The 20,515-nt window shown below is 35.1% G+C and overlaps 3 protein-coding genes and 1 pseudogene across 5 annotated transcripts in view; 2 read left to right on the forward strand and 2 right to left on the reverse strand.

The window, feature by feature from the left end:
• The window catches only part of LOC101407136 (olfactory receptor 5AP2), a 508,331-nt gene that overhangs the window by 142,472 nt on the left and 345,344 nt on the right, over positions 1-20,515 (forward strand). The gene's annotated exons all lie outside the window — the stretch shown is intronic.
• Positions 4,587-5,531, reverse strand: LOC106799959 (olfactory receptor 8K5-like). Its single transcript, XM_014779653.2, has one exon. The coding sequence runs from the start codon at positions 5,526-5,528 to the stop codon at positions 4,587-4,589; it is 942 nt and encodes a 313-aa protein (XP_014635139.2). The 5' UTR covers positions 5,529-5,531.
• Positions 16,287-17,538, forward strand: LOC147912598 (olfactory receptor 5J3-like). Of its 3 annotated transcripts, none has more exons than XM_087423261.1 (2): positions 16,287-16,419; positions 16,724-17,538. In XM_087423261.1, exons 1-2 carry the CDS (start codon positions 16,296-16,298, stop codon positions 17,536-17,538), a joined length of 939 nt encoding a protein of 312 aa, XP_087279387.1. In that variant the 5' UTR covers positions 16,287-16,295. The 3 variants fall into 3 exon arrangements, with proteins under 3 accessions (XP_087279387.1, XP_087279385.1, XP_087279386.1); XM_087423259.1 differs by having other exon boundaries at positions 16,296-16,428; positions 16,730-17,538; XM_087423260.1 differs by having other exon boundaries at positions 16,296-16,408; positions 16,713-17,538.
• On the reverse strand, positions 18,703-19,645 carry LOC106800215 (olfactory receptor 8K3-like; annotated as a pseudogene).

Below are 20,515 nucleotides of genomic sequence, written 5' to 3' on the forward strand. Positions count from 1 at the left end.
TCAGTAACCTGTGTAACGTATAAAATCAGTACTTATATCTGAGATGCTATCTTCTAAGAGAATTTAAAACATACATACAATGATGTATGAGGTATAGAGACATTTTGTCTCAAATTATAAATAGAGACTCCTCTTCCCATCAGGCCAAAGCTACAAATACCTGGACTCACACTGTAGTGTAAGTGCCTGAAAATTAGGTTTTTTTAATTATAATGTAAGTGTCTGATATTAAGTTTCTGATTGCCATGGCATCCATTTCAAAGATATTCATCTCTAAGAAACATATTGCCAGCTGCACAATTAGATAAAGAGGCAGGCTGCTCCACTCATGAACTTCCCCTTTTAGAAACCCCCGGGTGACCTAGATAACTGACTGCTTGCATGGCCCTGCTCTTCCCTTCCCATGCATTAATTCCTGCTCTTATGTTTTCAGTTCACTAATAAAAAGTAAACCCAGTGCAAAACCCTAGGGCCCCACTCTCATCCTTAATAAAGACAGAACCCCAGGTTCACACTCTCTCTCTCTCTCTCTACCTGCAACCTCGCTGTGTGGCCCCAGGCATGCTGTGCACCCTCCATGACCTGAGTAATAAATCTTGTTTGTTCGTGGTTCCCTGATTGTTGTTGCTGAGACGTGTCTTATAACCATAAGAACCACGAGGGCCAGAACATTGTCTAGCACACATTGTCTAACCACAATGGCTCTGGTTAGTGGATATGTCTATGGGCGTTCACCACAACTAGTACAGGCCCACAACTAGCAGAGGCCCAGGTGAGTGCTCCCAGGCCCTCCTAGCTGATAGCATCACTTTCCATAGGTTAAGACTGACACAAAACACAGTTCACTGCAACTTTGGTAAAGTATGCTGGAAAAAGGACAAGAGAGGGAGCCAGCCCTGTGGCATAGTGGTTAAGTTCGGTGTGCTCTGCTTCAATGGACTGGGTTTGGATCCCGGTCATGGACCTACACCACTCATCAGCCATGCTGTAGCAGCTACCCACATACAAAACAGAGGAAGATTGGCATATTTGCTAGCTCAGGGTGAATATTCCTCAGCAAAAAAACAAATAAAACAAAAGGGGTAAGATATTTTGAAGTGGTTGTTTTGATACAGCTACTATGATCTATTTCTTTTTTTTTTTTATTGGTTTATGACATTGTAAAAATTTCAGGTGTACATCATTGTACTTCTATTTCTGCATAGATTACATCATGTTCACCACCAAAATACTAATTACAACCCATCACCACACACATGTACCGAATTATCCCTTTCACCCTCCTCCCTCCCCTCTTCCCCTCTGGTAACCACCAATCCAATCTCTGTCCCTATGTGTTTGTTTATTGTTGTTATTATCTACTACTTAATGAAGGAAATCATACGGTATTTGACCTTCTCCCTCTGACTTATTTCAGTTTGCATTATACCCTCAATGTCCATCCATGACTATATTTCTTTTGACCCAAAAAATTTTGTGTGTCAAAAGACCTATCAATTATATTTCAGCTTTTTAAAATTTTCATGTAATTTGTAAAACAAACATCTACACCTAAACTATAAACCTTAAATAACTGACAATCATCAAAGGTGTTTAAAAGCAGCAAGACATAAATGAAAAGACTTTCTGAACTGTTGGTGGAGGGATGAATCAGGTGGTGATTAGGAAACCTCTGACCATTAAATATATATTTCTATACGTCTCACTATAAGTTCAGCTCGTTTACCTAATACAAAATCTAATGCTATGTTAACTTTAGAATATTGTTATTAATATCTTGACCACGTTTGCCACATCTATCATTTCTGCTTATTGAATCACTTCTTCCAACGATCTTCCAATCATACATCCCTGTTCTGTATAAAAAGGACTTGGCCGTTCTGATTAGTGATGAACTCTTAATGGAGATTCATATAGAGGCCCAGCAGGAAGAGTACAAGTGAATGTCAAGCAGTGATAGAGAACTCATTATGTACCAGACACTTTTCTGAGCACTTTACTTGTATTAACTCATAAGATCCACACAATAACTCTAGGAAGTAGATAGTATTATCATCTCCATTTGAGAGTCGAGCAAACTGAGGCACAAAGTGTTGAATAACTTAACCAAAGTCAGTCAGATAGTAAGTGGTGGAGTCAAGATTCAAATAAAATCATTCTGTCTTCAAAATATATTCTCATAAACATAATACAGAGGTATGAGGCCTCTCCTTTAAGGTCACCCTGAGCAGACAGGAAACGGAAAGTGGGACAGGAGATTCACCAGGTAAATAAGGATGGACAATGACCCTTGTTAGAATAGATGACTGAAGCGGAAATTTATTTGAAAACTAAGATCTAAATGCACAGCACAGAGTATCAGGGACTCTCTGACAGGTCTGTCCCACACATTAATCCTATTGATGACAGAACAGTATATTGCAAAGGAAGAACCTGTTCTTCAGAGACTAATATCCTTCCAGATCTTTGGTGATGATCCAGTCTAAGCCGTGTGCCCCGAGAAATTTTCAAAGACCAATCCTTCCTGCTCACCTTAACAGAGAATCTGCTTTGGCTTGCTGCTGTTTTAATCTTTAGCAGTTGTTGCAGAATGGATTTAAGTCTTTTTCTACCCCTTTGAGATTCATTTTGTGGAAGCTTTAATGTGATTCAAAGATAAAAAAATTGCACATAATTACCTGAGGGAGAATGCTTTGGTTAAATGTTAATTATGCTCAGACTGTCCCATTAGGAAAAACCAAAAGTATTCATGCCTGAGTCTAACTGAATACATAAATATAATATGACTAAACACTGGAAATCATAATCATAAATATGTCTTTGTGGGCATCTCAGTTACACAATATCATGCACATATTAGATATATTATACACACACACACAATATGTAAGTAAATGAAAGAATGTCTTCCTAGAAAAAGATTGTGCAATATTTGATAATACAACATCCATTGACCAAGGATATTTTTGTTGGATATACAATTATAGGTTGACATAAGACAATGTCTTATGACTTGTATTGTTTCTGCCAATAAATCATTAGTAAATCTTTAATCATCTGTTCATAAACTATTTTTACCCCTGTTTTTAAGGATTTCTCTTTGTCATTGGTTTTCAAAAATTTTATTGTGATATGTGTGCTTTGACATAATTTCCTTTCTACTTATTCTCCTTAGAATTATTTTAGCTTCTTCTGTCTTTGGAACTATAGTTTGTTTCTTTTTAATAAATTTGGAAAAAATCCTGGCCAACATGTCTTCCAGTGGTTTTTCTGCCGCACAGTCTCTTCTTTCCACGTGGACGTACATTTAAATGTACAGTATGCAGCTTGTTATTATTCTAGAGATCTCTGAGATTATTTTCATAGTTTTTGTTCAGTATTTTGTTTTCTTTCTGGCTTCATTTTGGATAATCTTTACTGTGATATGTTTAAGTGTAGTTCTTTCCTTTGCAGTGTAAAATCTGCTGTTACTTTCATTCAATAAATATTTGTTCATATCCAACATTGTATTTTAATCTCTACAAATCCCATCTGGTTAGTTTTTAATCTTTCAATTGTCTCTTCAAAATGTCAGTGTTTTGTTAAATCATTCAGTATATTGAACATATTTATAATCTGTTTTAAAGTCTTTGGCTGATAATTCTATCATCACTGTCGTTTAAGGATCTACTTTAATCATCTCCTGGGTGGCAGCACATGTTCTTGCTTGCTTTCAGACATATTTAGTATTTGTGGCTGGATGCTGAATATCATAAATTTTATGTTAATAAGTGATTTTTTTCTGTCTTTCTAAAAGAATGTTAAATGTTTTAAACGAGGATCAGTTTGCTCTTTTAGAGATTTGTTTTCAAATTATATGAGTAGGGGTCTGTGGTAGCTTTTACCTCTAAGATTTCTCCTGGATGCCCAAGTGTTGAACAAGGACTCTCTACTCTGGCTTTTTGGAACTCTAATGTCTTCCTGCTCTATATGATCTCTGGAATTGTTCAGCTCACAATTCCATGATCAGTCTTTTAACAGCCTTGTGGACTTGCAGTGTAGACATGCTCAAGTTAGGGTTCAGGCACAAACTCAAGGAGATCTCGTAACGTAATTACTTTCAATGCGAATGGATTAAATTCTCCAAAGGCAGAGATTGGCAGAATGGATTAAAAAAAAAAAACCTGATCCAGCTATATGCTGTCTGCAAGAGACTCACTTTGTTTACATTTTTATTTTAGGTTCACAAAATACGGTGAAAACAAGATTGAAAAGATATGTGCTTTAAAAAAAACTGACAGAAGCAAACATGTAGTTTACTGATGTAGAGCTTAATAAGTGTTTCCTCTGGGAGAAATGAGAGGTTCTGTGGGGTCACTAAAGGAAATATTGAATCAAAAATAAGGAATGTTGGGGACAGAGTGACTGTTAATTGAGATCTAAAATATGAGAATTAGTTTGGTTGAATATAAAGGGACCAATCTATTTGTACATTATAATTAGTTTTTGCTCTGGACCCAAAACAATGTAATTATATCTATGAAAAATATTATCAAGTGACGTTTGCCTTTATCATAGTTTATTAGAACAACATTCCGTATTGAATATTAGATACAAAGTTTGCACTGATTCTTAAAGACTCTGTGGAAGGCATTTTTTACCTCTTTATTCCTTAAGCTGTAGATCAAGGGGTTAAGCATGGGGATCACTAAAGTGTAAAACACAGAGGCCACTTTATCAGTATCAAAGGAATGAGTGGATTTGGGCTGTGTGTACATAAACAGTAGAGACCCATAGAATACAACCACCACCATCAGATGAGAACCACATGTGGAGAAAGCTTTTTTCCTGCCCTCTGCAGATTGCATTCGAAATATGGTTATCAGAATGAATATGTAGGACACTAGGACTACCAGGAGGGAAGAGATCAAATTCACTGCTGAAAATAGTATGATCAACGATTCTATTTCTTGTGCATTTGAGCAGAGCATAAGTAACAAGGGAACATCATCACAGTAGAAATGACCGATGACGTTAGAACCACAGAAGGTCAATGTAAAAATCTTGACAGTGAACAGTAGAGCCTGAAAGGTGCTGTAGAGGTATGGAATGCCTACCAGTACATGACAAAGTCTCTGGGACATGATAACATTGTAAAGCAAAGGGTTACAGATGGCCTGATAACGGTCATAGGCCATGGCTGACAAGATGAAAAATTCACTGATGATGAACATAAGGAAGAAAGCCAACTGTGTGGCACATGCATAATAGGAAATGGTATTTTGCTCCACAACAAAATTTACCAGCATCTTGGGACAAATGACAGTAGCATTACCAAGATCAAGGAAAGCCAGGTGTTTGATAAAAAAATACATAGGTGTGTGTAGGCGGGAATCCACCTGGGTCAAGATGATCATACTCAGATTGCCCACCACTGTGACTGTGTAGATGATGAGGAAGACCCAAAACAGGGGAACCTGCAGCTCAGGCCGCCTTGTGACTCCCATCAGAATGAATTCCGTCAACAGTGTTAGATTCTGTTGGCCCATTTAGTCCAGTTAGCTCTTCTGGGAAGAAACAGAGAAGTTGTTAATAGCTTTCATGTAGTGCCATCTAAACAAATTATATTTGTAGACAGAATGGAGATTTTTCTTCATAATAAGGAGTAGAAAAATAATTCCCATACCTGATTTTAAAACTAAAATAAATGATAGAATATTCTACTTTCCAAGAGGAGGGATCCAAATGAAACATATGTACCATTATGACAGATTAAACTCTCAGTAGACTCAGCAATATTTGGAACATACACATTGATTTTAAAAAGGCATATAGGAATTAATATTGAAATATTAGTCTTTATGTTCTCTACACAATGGCATCACAAGTTTTCTTTACTACACTTCCATTTTCGTCTGAGAATTCTTGTGGAATTTTGATATTCTTAGAGACAGGCAGAGATAATGTAAAGCTAATGATGTTTAAGATTTAGGTCCTTTCATTTGTACTTTCAAGTCCCTGGGTGGGGCCTTAGCAACAAACTCACAATGTATCTTTGTAAAAGTTGCAAATGTAAAATATTTTAACCGTGATCCATTAAGTTCACTTTCTCTTTCCATTTCAACTTTTGCTCCATCACACTTCAACTAATATCAGGAGGCACTGGTGTGTCTGCAGGCATTTGTAGGGTCTAGCTAAGAGAAGACTGAGTTATTTGATATTTAGTGGGTATGTTTATATGATCAAAATCAATGACATTTATCATTGAATAATGCTATGTATTTTCGTGTAGGAATGGCTTCTAAGAACACTCCTGTCACCCAATATGATGAGAAGTGTCTGGAATTTCGTTAATAAAAATATTGTATTTATAAATTTTATGATGTTTGTGAGTATTAGTTTCTTTAAAACTGAATCTTTAAAATTCTTTTCCATTCTAAATAAATATTCACATTTATGCCTCAACTTATATGTACAATTTTATTTCTTTTTTTGAAAAGAAAATCCTCAAATTAACATAAGCTTCAAGATGCAAAAGATCTGGATCCACTCCTGCTAAAATATGTGGTTTACATCAGTATTCAGCAATTTTGAATATTTAATTCTATATTCTGTAATTCCTTTAAATGTTTATTTATATGCATAAATTAATTCCTCCACTGTGGATATGATAGGTATATAAAGCATTTAAAATAATTATTTGAGCATTTATTACATCTTACAGTATTTTCAACTCATTTCTCAAATTGTACAATGAAGTATATATAGAGTATAACACTATGATTTTCAAATTTTTCAGTGATAAATCCTGCCCTCTCCATTTCATAAAATTTACATGGTGAGTCAGTAAAACAAAGTGGAACTGCTCTGATGAAGGATACTGAAGCTGCTTTAGCTTAATCCACTTGTATTTTATTTCTCTCACATTCAGTTTCTCCTCAACAAAAATATGGAACTCTGTGAGCAAGATTTCCAGTTGGAGGAGTGATTGGATCTCAAAACACTGTCCGTTAAAATACAAGATAAAATTATTATAATGTAATGTAATGCTCAGCTTTAGCCTGCACTTCTGTCAAGTAGAAACTTCTGGAAGCCTACCACAAGGTTCAAACCTACAGTTTTCAGCAGCTGAATCTGGTCCCACCCTGTGGCGGTTGGCAGAATTCTAGGATCTGCTAATTTTGGGTGTTGATTTAGCCAGTCCATCCAAGAAACGGGGGTGGCGAGGAAGGCTCTACTGGAGATTGGTGAGCCACTGCTACCCCTCTTTCCTAGTTGAAGTCGTCTGCTGATTCTCCATTGAGTCCCACTCTGCTCTCAGGTCCCTTCCTCTTTCACAAACAAGAACCAAGTGTTGCAGGGCCTGCTCTCATGGGTTTTCCTGTTGAATACGAGATACACTGGATTAAGCAAAGGAATTCAGAATTCCGGTACCAATCCCACCACTTTGAAGTCTTCACTGCTTCGCTAAGACTTATTCTTGTGTTTATTGACTTTTATCTCCATTTTCACTGTCAGTTATTATCTCCTTCTCCCGTTCAAGATGTCTGGATTCTTTCACCACGCTCACTCGTCTTTTTTTATTTCAATTTTTATCTTGTTGTGGTAAGAATGCTTAACATGGGATCTACCCTATGAAAAGATTTTTAAGTGTACAATACAGCATTGTTAACTATAGGCACAATGTTGTACAGCAGATCTCTAGATCTTATTCATCTTGCATAACTTAAACTTTATACTTGTTGATTAACAACTCCCCATAAGATTCAGCAATCCCGCTTCTGGGTATTTATTGAAAAGAATTGTTATCAGGATCTTAAAAATATAGAAATACCCTGCACTTTCTTCTTATTTGGATATCTCTGATCAGTTTTTAACATCTTCATATAACATTTTAAATAGTTCCATTTAGGGCTAACCATTAAAGGAGACAAGATATAAGAAGCATGCAAAGGGATGAGTGCATTTTCAATCTTAAGACACAGTGATATTAGTTAGGAATTGTTTGAGGTTCAAGGCTTTCTCCACAACTCTTAAAAATCATTCTATTTATTTTTCAGTCTACTCAATCAGTCTGTAAAGTCCATTCTGAAAAAAACAAACCAAGTAGTAAGCAACCAGTAGGGAAAATAAGCAAACAACTAAAGAATCTATAAGTTCAGCCATGGGAGTTTATCCTTATATAAGGATAAAATATTAAATATTTTATTATTTAATTAAATATATTAAATATTAAAATAATTTGCAGTTTATAAAATATTATCTGCATAATACATATCTTAAAGTATTCCTTTCCAAATATTGCATTGGGTATATTTATATAAAGGAATATTTATCAAATGTTACATAGGACATATACTAAAAATTATTTGTTGTTTACCTGAAATTCAAATGTAGCTGAGCATTCTGTATTTTATCTGCAAATCCTAATCATAATGGTTTCTAATAGCTGATATTGGTGATGATTTTTTCAGACATTTCTAACTTCCTCTTCACTTGCAATATCCAAATGCCACTGTCGACTCATAAACAGAATGAATCTGTGACATCTAGTGAATTCATAGGATTTAATGCCCTAAAAATCCCATGGTACTCCAGGGAACCCAGTTAACAAAGGAGATAATGAATTTTTGTGGCGTAAAGAATCAGTTGCCAGTGACCATAAGAGTGGCCACAGTCATAAGCCAGGAATCATGGGAAATTACCAACACCTAGGTGCTAATCTAAATCAACAACAATTCCTAGTCACTCACCTTTAATGAAGAATTGGATTTTCTTCTCCCAAACTACTCTTACTTTTTCTTTGGGTAGGGAGAATTTATGCTTCACCTCTCTCTTTGTGATGCTCCCTGAGGAAGCAGCATGTAATTTATTCAGATGATTATGCTCAAATCATCTGAAAGATTTTAAGAAATTGCCTTTTGGTGCCTGCTAATTATGCAAAACACTCTACATATTCCCTAGTGAGAAGATGTGAGGGACAATTCAAGGAAAGAAACAAAGCAACATAAACGATCTGTGCAGTTGCATGGAGACCTACGTGATGTAAAGGTACTCATTCACACAGAGTCAGTGACTGAAGTAACAAAGGAAAATACTTTGGCATCAGCTTTATCCCTGTGAAACAGGAGCAGTTCCAAAACTGTAAATGACATTATTAGCATCACACAGAACTTTTCATTTGGATTTACTGTTCCAATAAAAATAAGTAGTAAATACTGGGTTTAAAACATATCATTTAACTTTTGTGAGATAGATATTACTATTCCCATATTCAGAGGACACCAATTTCAGATAAATGATGTAATATGCTCAAAGTCACATGACTGATAACTAGAAGATTTGATATTAATGTCTCATCTTTGAGTGAGTGATATATATGCCTTGTCCTTTCATATGGTGAACCCATAACAATTACTGTGTTACTATATGTGTTACCATAATGAGTGTCTCAAATGTAGTGTCTCCTGAGCTGAGATTCCATCGCTCTTAAATAATGTTCAGTACAACTTCATTGGGAGTAAAATCTAATATAAGGTAGTACATTCCATCTCTCATAAATTTTACCTATGTCTTCTTTCTCCATAACTTCTTTATGTATAAGAATTGAGGAAAATTTACATACAGTTAAACATGGATCTAAATGGTAGAAATTGATGTTTTGAAAAATATATTTCATTTGTTCCTAGTACCTAAATCAAGATATAGAATATTTTCAACACAAAAGAAAATTCCCCATTGCTCTGTAATCCCCACATCGTAGGCCATTCCAAGCATAAGGAAATTTTCCTCATACCATGTCCCTCAAACAATATCCTCCTCCTACTCCCAGCAACTACCGCTCTGGTTTCTACTCCTAGACATATTTTCTCTGTTTCTGAATTTCTTAAGTGGAATCACACAATACTTACTCTCAATCTGGCTTCTTTCACTCTGCCTAGTGATTTTGAAATTCATGCATGTGTTTATATTGCTGAATGATATTCCACTGCATAAATATACCACAATTTTTTAACTATTCTCCTATTGGTGAAACATTTAACATGAACACTCCTATTAATTATATCTTTGGACATATGCATTACTTTCTCTTTGTTATAGATCTAACATTTGAATTACTAGATCATAAGGTAAATGCATGCTTCACTTTATAAGAAACTGCCAACTTCCCAAACTTATTGTTTCATTTTCCATTACCAATAGCTAGGTATGAGAGTTCATTTTTTCCACATCCTTGCCAGTATTTGATGTGGAAATTTAAAAATTTTGTAAATCAATTTTATTATTATTTAATTTGTTTTTAATTTATAAATGGAAATTAGTGTAAAATGATATCTCATTGTGATTTTAGTTTTTATTTACCTGATGACTAGTGATAAGGAACACTTTTCTCTATACTTGTTGGTCATTCATATATCTTCTTTGTAAAGTGTACTTTTGCCATTTTAATTTGGGCTGTTCTTTTCTTATTGAATGTTCATATTTTTTTATATGTGTTCTAGGTAAAACTACTTTTCCATATTTTCTTGTAGAAGTTTTATTGTTTTGACTGTTGTGTTTAGCTCTTTGGCCCAAGAGCTTGCAGTGATACAAAGAGGAGTTGTGCTATCACTAAGGAGGGCAGAAAACTTTCTCCAACCTGAGAGCTCTACATATGCAAACAGATTTAGATGCAAGGATGGAGTGGGTAGGAGAGGCCAGAAAGCTAATAAAGCCACAACCCAAGGTACACAGAACTCTCCTAAAACTGAAAAGAAAGTAGAAGAGCCACAAACCAGTATCTGTTACCACTTCAAAGCTTGCTCTAATTTTCTTGTACATTTGTGTGTCAAGGAATTTTGGATTCTATCTTGGACATTGTGAATTTTGTTGCGAAGATGACTGAATTCTGTTATATTCTTCTTAAGAGTGTTGATTTTGTATGTTCTTTTTTTTATTTTATTTGGAAATTAACATAGTTTGACTCAAACTGCAAACTTTGTCTCATGGTTTGCAAAACAAATATCAGTTCATATTTTTAGCCTTGTCTGGGCTACTGGAATCTGCCCCATGCTTACATGGTTCAGGGTCAGTGAACACTGAATATGGGTCTAACTTTCCCTGATTGACTCCTTTCTGGAATTCATCCCTAATTTTCCTATAGCTGTGGTTGTCCCAAACTCTGTCTTCTTGTTCTTTAGGTCGGAAATACTCTCGGTTATGTATAGGATTTTTATTTGAATGGTGCAGACTGGGGCCTTACCTCAAAATAGAAGTTGAGGGCCAGCCCAGTGGCTTAGCAGTTGAGTGCGCACGCTCCGCTACTGGTGGCCTGGGTTCGGATCCTGGGCGCGCACTGACGCACCGCTTCTCCGGCCATGCTGAGGCCGTGTCCCAGTACAGCAACTAGAAGGATATGCAACTATGACATACAACTATCTACTGGTTCTTGGGGAAGAAAAAAGGAGGAGGATTGGCAATAGATGTTAGCTCAGAGCCGGTCTTCCTCAGCAAAAAAAAAAGAAGAGGATTAGCATGGATGTTAGCTCAGGGCTGATCTCCCTCACACACACACAAAAAAATAGAAGTTGAAAAGGGGGGAAATCACACATTCCTTTAGTGTCTAATTTCTTTCAGAATGTACCTAACTTCTCCTGTACTTTCAGTTGTTTTTTCCTAAGATATTAGTTTTTAACCGTGAGGTGGTTTGTCCTAACAAAGCTTACTTCGTCATTACCAGAAACAGATCAGGGAATCATATATTTAATTCAGTTTTTAAATTATTTTTTTGTCTAATACAGAATTATAGTTTGATATTTTTTCCAATGTTTTAAATAGGTTATTTAGTTTTCTTCTGGCTCACATTAGTTTTGTCATAAAATCTGTGTTCATTTTTATCTTTTTTTTTTCTTTATGTGATGTATTTTCCATAGGTCTTTCAAATTTTTAAATGTTTAAATTTTATTTTTTTGTCTTTTGGTATTTAAATGTGGCTAGTTTCTATTGTCTAGTGGTCAAATTCACTATTTTTTTTCCTGCAATGTCTTATCTGCTTTTAACAAATGAACAATGAAATATTACTTTCCAATATTACATTCAGCTTTAGTAACTCAATTTGTTCTCTATTATAATCCCTATTTCTCTCTTTAGTATCCGTGTTTGCCTTTAAATTCCTGCAAATATTTATAACTGTTTTGAAGTTCTCATTTTATTAGTATTGTTTTTCAGTATTATCACAGAAAAATACTGATAATTTATTTTTCTCATGGTTATGGATAACATTTTTCTTCTTCAGTGTGAAGAGAAATATTTCTTTGGATACTGGACATTACAGACATTCTGCAGTTGTCAGAATTTTTTAATTGTTTTTTAAACAGTGTTGAGTTTTGTTTGGCAGGCAGTTTATTTACTTGAAAATCTGCTTAATATTTTTGAGAACTAATGCTAAATTCTGTTAGAGTGGAGTTTAATGAATCCTTTCCTCTGAGGCAATTTCCTCTCTTTTCTGTAGTCTCCATTGAATGGCCGTAAATATTCATTGAGTTTCCTCACTAATGTTTGACAGAATTTGAACATATCCCAACCCTTTGTGAACTGGTAGTTTCATCGTAAAGATCTCTGGTGGTTTCTCTTTCCCTGGTAGTTGTTCTTGATCTGCTCTTATGGAGTCTTACCTTAATATGTGCAGCTTAGGAATCCTTCAATCTCAAACAAACTTCTGCCAACGTCTTAACCACTTTGTCTGCTTAAGTCTCTCCATTCCAGTACTCAGCTCCACATATTCCAGGCACCTCAGCCCTGCCTGATCTAATTTTGCGTCTTCAACTCCATATGCCTTTTGTGTTCTCCATGTGCCCCACCACCCCACTGTGTCAGGGACCAGCAAATGGGTCCCTTCTCTCACAGATCATAGTCCTGTGCCACCAATTGTCAAATATCTGAAAACATTTGTTGCATGTGTATTCTTCAATTTTCCAGTTGTTTTGAACAGCAGAATTATTAAAATCCAAGATTCCAGTTACAAAGATCGACAAAAGCCATCAGGAAATGCATATTATAAATTTCTCTTTATTAGTCTAATTTTTAGCATGTCTCATTTTTCCCCATGATGATTATCCATTTTTTAGGATAGATTTCTAGATATTCTGATATAAGTGCTTTGGAAGTATATTTATTCTTCAATCTTTCTAAAAATGAATATTCAATCATGTTTGATAACCCCTTTATCAATAATGTGTTACATGATGCCTAGAGTATATCATCCGTTAGTTTGATGAGTGTAAGCATTGAAGCTAAACTAGATTTCTAGCAGGACTCTTCCCAACTCATTCTGCGTGTTAAATTAAGAATAAAGGTAGACATCCTAACCATCAGAAATTTCCTGTACTCTGTGTGTATGTTGCTTATAAAGAACACTTTAAATGTCGTAGCATTAGTCAGGTTCCTTGTCTTGCATATCTACATAAAGACAAAGTTTGTAACAAGCCTAGTAACATCTAAGCATTTATTACTTAGGTAATTCACTGTTCCATTAAACAAATTCTTTTCAATCATTGTTCTTCTTATATTTTACTGAATTCAAGAATCCCTCCCATCTTTTGCTTGATGTTTTCATAAATTCTTTATAGCATTTTAGTTAATTATACCCTCTAGGGAGATACATGTGTCATGGGAAAATGTAAAATCCCTTAATAAACTGAATGTTTCCTAAGGTTTCATTTATTACTGTATAATGTTTAAGCTGTGACAGAGCTCATTATAGGCTGATGTAAATGTGTATATATATATATAGCTGTCCCTTCTACCCAAATTTGGCCTTGTAGATAAAAAAATATATACATATGTTAAGACTTTATTTGTTAATTTGTTATTCTGCTTGTTATGTATTAATAGCTAAGATTTATCTTCAATTATTTTACCTGGATTTACCTTCAGCTACATGCTATTCAAATATTTGGTAATGCTGCATATCATATAATCACTAACTGAAACTGTTTTTTGTAAAGGATAAGAAACTATGGAAAAGGACAGGACAATTCTAAGTTGAAATTTTAAGATATTTTATTTTGGTAAGTTAAATTTATTTTGTTAAAATTGATTTTTCCTTTTTATTTGATTTTTTTCATATTTAGTAGATGAGTTAGAAAGTTTGTTTTAAATTTAACAGAATCATATGAGTGATAAGAATATTAGAGGTTATTTGATACAACTCCACATGCTATCATTCAAATCTGTTTACAATATCACTTTAAATTTTGCAGAGAATGGGCATCCCTGAAAAAGTAATATAATTGAATTTCTAAATTCCATTTGGAAATCCCATTTCCTTAATTATGCTTGTAATGAAAACTATTTACAATAGATAATTGTTCCTTGAGAAAGTGTTACTCAATTGGTATTTTAAAAAGATGAGTCAGATAATTAGAAAAGAGCTCTAACTAATGCAACTTTCTGCAGTGATGGAAATGTTCTATAATCTGTGCTGTAAAATGTGGCTGCTAGTCACATATGGCTATTAAGCACTTGAATTGGGACTAGTTCAAAGAAATAAAATTTTAATTTCATTTAATTTTATGTAGTTTCACTTTTTATTTAAATATTCACATGAAGTTACTAGCTACTATATTGGACAGTTCAGAGGTGACAAACTGATATTATATTCAGTTTTGAAATATTCTGGCTTAACATTATTTGTAGAAAGAACTCTTGCATTTTAGCCAATATTTTGGTAGTTTCTAAGCAGCTATGAAAAAATTGTGAAAATTTATAGGCTAATAATTTATCAAAGAAAGTTGTAAACCATCATTCTGCATTTCTATTTAATTATCATTTTAAATAAAACTAACCAAAGATTTAAAATAGAGGAAAAGTAATTGGTTGACTATAGTACTCTTTTTCATGATTTATACTCATCTACAGCCTCCCTAAAACATTCATGTATCAATCATTAATGAATATATTGCTTATCTACCTATCTACCTTACTATCTAAATAGCAACACTTAGCATTTTGCTTCCAATATCTCCTATTTTCTTTTCAACGATCACAAGATGTGGGTGTAATTATGCACAGGCTGAAAGAAGATAAAGAGATTTCCCAAAGTCAGTAAGTCAAAAAGTGACAGCAACATATTTTAATCCCAGGTTGGGCTACTGCTAACCACTTTCTTTTTGTGGCAAACTGAAACATTTTAATTAAAATAAATTGATAGAATTGATATATATAGGCCAAATTTTATCATTGTTTTTATTTCTTAATTTCTAAAACTATGCTCTCTTAACTAAATATAGAATATGGGAGAGAGTTTTATTATGGACATATCAATTCTTATAGAAATATAATACAACTGAAAAACAAGTGTAAGTAACCAAACTATCTAGTGAAAACTGGATTTAGAAAATCATGAGTCATACATATGTATCTTCATATGAAGGATATGAAAAAGTATTCCAGAGCAATAGGTGATTGTGATTATCCCCATTTTAAATTTTATCTTTTCTATATATGTGTATGTGAGTGTATAAATACATATACTTATATTTTTATATGCAAGTATATAGCAAATAATTAAATAATATACATCATCTACATAGGCATTTTTATGACAACAAATTAATAGCAAATATAAATATATAATGTATTTATTCAGGGCCTCAGATAATTTATGAACTCTTTTAATTGCTATTTTTAAGCAAGACATAGTTTTCTCTGCTCTGAGTCTCATCACTGTGTAATTCCACTGAGGGTCTCCTTCCATGCTGCTGATAAGGACGTGTCAGAAGAGGCCAGAGATTTATGCACTTTACGGAGTATCATGGCACCATCTTTGGAGGTCAGGCTCACTGCCTCATTATCCTTGCCAATTCTCTTGTTACATCATTGTGCTTTTGTGGATTACCTACATAGTTAATAGTGCACCTGATTTTAGATCTTCTTGTAATTAATTCTTTTATATCCAAAATGAAGATTTCAAAAAAAGGCTTAAATTTACTTTTGCAAATTCCTTTTACTCGCCATCACTGTCCCTCATGTCAGTATCACCTTCCTGTAGAGGCAGGCACTTTAGAGACACATTAAAATTTTTGAGAGTCAAAACGCTTTTTCACATGTTTTCTTATGGGATAGAATCATAACTAATGCTGAAAACAATTGAGACAATCTAGTCAAGCTCCTACTATTGTAAATGAGGACACTTATGCTCAGCAAAATCATATATTTCTCCAAGTACCCAAGGCTATAAATATTTCTGTTTGCTTTTAATGAATATAAGATTCCCCTGTGTCCTTTCTAATCCCCTTATCTTTTTCACCTCAGATTTCTGGAAAAGGAATAAACAAATGGCTGAAGAGAATTTTACAGCTGTTACTGAATTTATTCTCTTGGGATTGACAGACCATGATGAACTGAAAGTCATGTTTTTTGTGTCATTCCTGGTGATTTATGTCATAACGTTGGTGGGGAATCTGGGCATGAACTTTTTTTTTTTTATGAGGAGGATCAGCCCTGAGCTAACATCCATGCCAATCCTCCACTTTTTGCTGAGGAAGACCGGCTCTGAGCTAACACCTATTGCCAATCCTCCTCCTTTTTTTCCCCGAAGCCCCAGTAGATAGCTGTATGTCATAGTTGCACATCCTTCTAGTTGCTGTATGTGAGACACGGCCTCAGCATGGCCAGACAAGTGGCCCATCGATGTGCCCCGGGGATCCGAACCCAGGCCGCCAGTAGCGGAGCGCATGCACTTAACCGCTAAGCCATGGGGCCGACCTGGGCATGATCTTCTTAATCCAAGTCACTCGCAAGCTCCACACGCCCATGTACTTTTTCCTCAGCTGCCTTTCATTTGTAGACGCCTGCTGTTCATCTGCTATTGCACCGAAAATGCTGATCAACTTCTTTGTTGTGAGGGGAACCATCTCACTTTCTGCCTGCATAGTGCAGCATTTGTTTTTTGGGGTGTTCATCACCACAGAAGGCTTCTTGCTGTCCATGATGACATATGACCGTTATATGGCCATTGCCAACCCTTTGCTTTACACTGCAGCCATGTCTAAGAGGAAGTGCGTAGGGCTGCTCATTGGGTCATTCATAGGTGGAATGATTAACTCATTGACACGCACCATAAGCTTAGGGGGACTGTCCTTTTGTGGGTCCAATATTGTCAGCCACTTCTTCTGTGATGCTCTGTCCCTCCTAAAGCTGTCATGTTCTGCCACATCCATGAATGAGTTGTTGCTCTTAACCTTCTCTGGAGTCACTGCCATAACTACCTTCTTGATTGTAGTCATTTCCTACACAGTCATTGCTATTGCTGTCCTGAGGATCAGCTCAACAGCAGGCAGACAGAAAGCCTTCTCCACCCGTGCCTCTCACCTGACTGCTGTGACCATATTCTATGGTACCTTAAGCTTTAATTACATTAAACCAAGTTCTCTGTATTCTGTAGAACAGGAGAAGGTGGTTTCTGTGTTCTATACACTAGTGATTCCCATGTTAAACCCATTGATTTACAGTCTGAGAAACAAGGAGATAAAGGATGCTGTGAGAAGGGCCATAGAAATGAAACATTTCCCCTGTTAATTTTATTCTAATAAATTATTTTTATTAAATGTTCATTGGTAAAACAGAGAATTTTATTGCATGATGGTGAAGAAAGCAAATATTGTAGACTAATAGTTTCAATAAAATCCTAGAAATATTAAGAAAAATAAAAGTAAGCAAAAGGAAATAAAAAGTAAAAATGAGCGCATGGGAAAATGTGGAGAGTGAGTTGGAGCTATAGTTAAACAATGAAAGTGAATTAAAATACAGTGCATAATCAATATTGATAAAAATTGGGAAACATCAACCCAAGGAAAGAGAGACAACACAATTAATTCATCATAAAATAGTCCTCTTACCCAAAACAACTGCAACATAACTTTTAAACATGGACAAGTACTTTTTTTCAAAAAGATAAGGAAATGTTACTGTCTTCTGAACCAAAGAGTCAGTATTAAGCAAGATAACCACTTGGAGGGAAAAGTACAAACCTGGGAGCTTCTGACGGGCCTCAAAAATTTATCTTAATTTGAATATCCTCTGATGTCGACAAAATGGACTGATTGAGACAAAATCAGGCATCAGTCAGCACCTACAAATTTCTGAATTCCAAAGTAAGTTCAGGTAACAGACTCATATATAGAAGTAAAGACATTGATGAGGAAAAAGAGAGATCCCAATGTTTAGGATAAGGGTATTTGAGCAAACTAATGTGACTGAATACTTCAAATCATCAGATATCACAGAAACAACCAATATTAAGTATAATTCTAAAACATACTAGGGAAGAGTATGAAGGCTAAAACAGAAGGAAAACAAAAGACTTACACACATACGGACACACAGGCACGCACACATACACACAGATGGTATAATTTTATTATAGTAGATGAGAAAAACACCAGCATCCTTGACAGCATTTTTTTGTCTATATTCATCTAACAAGCCTGCTGTACTGTAACATCTACTTATTTTATGTATATAATCCATCTTTCTTCCTCAAAGAAGGTAAACATTTTTAACATCTTGTGCATTAATCTATTTACAGAAACTAGAAGTGCCTGGCATAGAGAAAACAATCTACAAATATAGATTTGAACACGTATGTTGAACACATTTGTGCCTCCTGTTTCTTTTGAAGGCACTTAGAGCAAACTTTAAGCCCCATAACCTAATTTATGGAAATCATATGGTACATAAACTTTAAGAACAAAGATTACATTGTTTTCTCCACATCCTTTGTAGTGCATATTTTACATCTTTGTTCCTCAAGCTATAGATCAAAGGATTCAACATGGGTATAATAAGGGTGTAAAATATGGAAGCCACTGTATCAGTGTCAAAGGAATGATTGGACGTGGGCTGAACATACATAAATATCAAAGCCCCATAAAATACTATGACCACAGTGAGGTGGGATCCACAGGTAGAAAAAGCCTTGTGACTACCCTCAGCAGAGTTCATCCTGAGAATGGCTACAAGAATGAACAGGTAAGAAACAAGAACTATCAGAAGGGATGAAATCAAATTAAAACTGGCTAAAATCAGAATAATCATCTCAGTTTCATGTGTGTTTGAGCAGAGCAAAGATAACAATGGGAAACAGTCACAGTAAAAATGATGAACAACATTGTAGCCACAGAAGGATAACTTAAAAATCTTTACAGTGACTAGAAGAGAAACAAATGTGCTGTAGAGATAGGGGATTGCCACCAGCACCTGAAAAACCCTTTGTGACATGATAACCGGGTAGAGCAGAGGGTTACAGATGGCCACGTAGCGGTCATAGGACATTGCCGACAGAATAAAAAATTCACTAATAATGAACGTTAAGGAAGACAGCTAGTTGTATAGCACAAAAGTAATAGGAGATTGTATTTTGATCCACAACAAAATTTACTAACATTTTAGGTCCCACCGTGGTTGAATAACCGAGATCAGTAAAAGCCAGGTGTCTGAGGAAGAAGTACATGGGTGTTTGTAGCCTGGAGTCCGTCTTGGTGAGGATGACCATGCCCAAGTTGCCCACCACTGAGACGATGTAGATGATGCGGAAGAGCACAAATAAAGGAGCCTGCAGCTCAGGGCAGTCTGTGATTCCCATGAGAATGAATTCATTTGGCATTGTTAGATTTGGTGTTTCCATGCACGTTTATCTGTAAGGTAAACAAAAACAAGTGTTCTTTTCCTCACAAGCTTTAGCATTCTGCAGAAAGAACCAGATTGCTTTTTTACAGTTTAACATCTTTTTAGAATGCCAATTGCTGTTTTTTTAGAGCTACACTCTTTGAGATAATTATATCTGCTTTCTGTCAGATGCCATTTGAAATTGAAGAACATGCTGAACATTGTACCATTACCGTAAAATTGGGTACTTAAAGTCTATCAACATCCAAGTAATGCTTTCACATTTCAATGTGAAATGAAAATCCTCTTTTGCCTCATCAAGATATACGGAAAGAATCATATTTATAGATTTATTTAAATAATCATGAAATATTAAATTTAATTGAGAGAGTCACAAAAGGGAGCCTAGAGTTCCTAAATAACTAAGAATTTGGAAGAATATCAAAAGGAACGACTGAATACCTGCAGCTTCTTAATTTAGCCAATTAAAAAAATTCATGTCTCTTTAATTATGTTTCATTTGTTCTCAGTTTTGGCCTGCATTGAAGATATAATTATTTATGTGAAACAAATATTTTATAAGCAATGACATGATGACTTTTCAAAGATGCTTTTGAGCATTTAGTCTGTCAACCCATGTGAAAATACTCAAAAATTTAGTATGAAGAGAAAAGGAGAGGGGTCCTCCTCCTGCTCAGGCATTATGGAGCAGAGGAAGGCAAAGAGAACTGAATCAGAAATGGTCACATTTTGCTAGGGCTTTGCCATTGAATTAAAGTGGAATTTTGCATATGTCACCTAAACATTGTCGATATTGGTAACATAAGATGTGAAATATTCTATTTTTTACCTGTAATGGAGCCTCTGTCTTGACTCCCTCCTGTGTTTC

This window comes from Ceratotherium simum, chromosome 34 (genome assembly GCF_057802395.1).
Source record: "Ceratotherium simum simum isolate JZ-2026a chromosome 34, ASM5780239v1, whole genome shotgun sequence".
Classification (NCBI taxonomy): domain Eukaryota; kingdom Metazoa; phylum Chordata; class Mammalia; order Perissodactyla; family Rhinocerotidae; genus Ceratotherium; species Ceratotherium simum.

Excerpts from the sequence above, each read along its gene's own strand:
- LOC106799959 (XM_014779653.2), bottom strand. The coding sequence starts at position 5,528 with ATGGGCCAACAGAATCTAACACTGTTGACGGAATTCATTCTGATGGGA.
- LOC147912598 (XM_087423259.1), top strand. The coding sequence starts at position 16,296 with ATGGCTGAAGAGAATTTTACAGCTGTTACTGAATTTATTCTCTTGGGA. Across the intron at positions 16,429-16,729 it reads GTTGGTGGGGAATCTGGGCA|GCATGATCTTCTTAATCCAA; the intron begins TGAACTTTTTTT and ends GGGCCGACCTGG.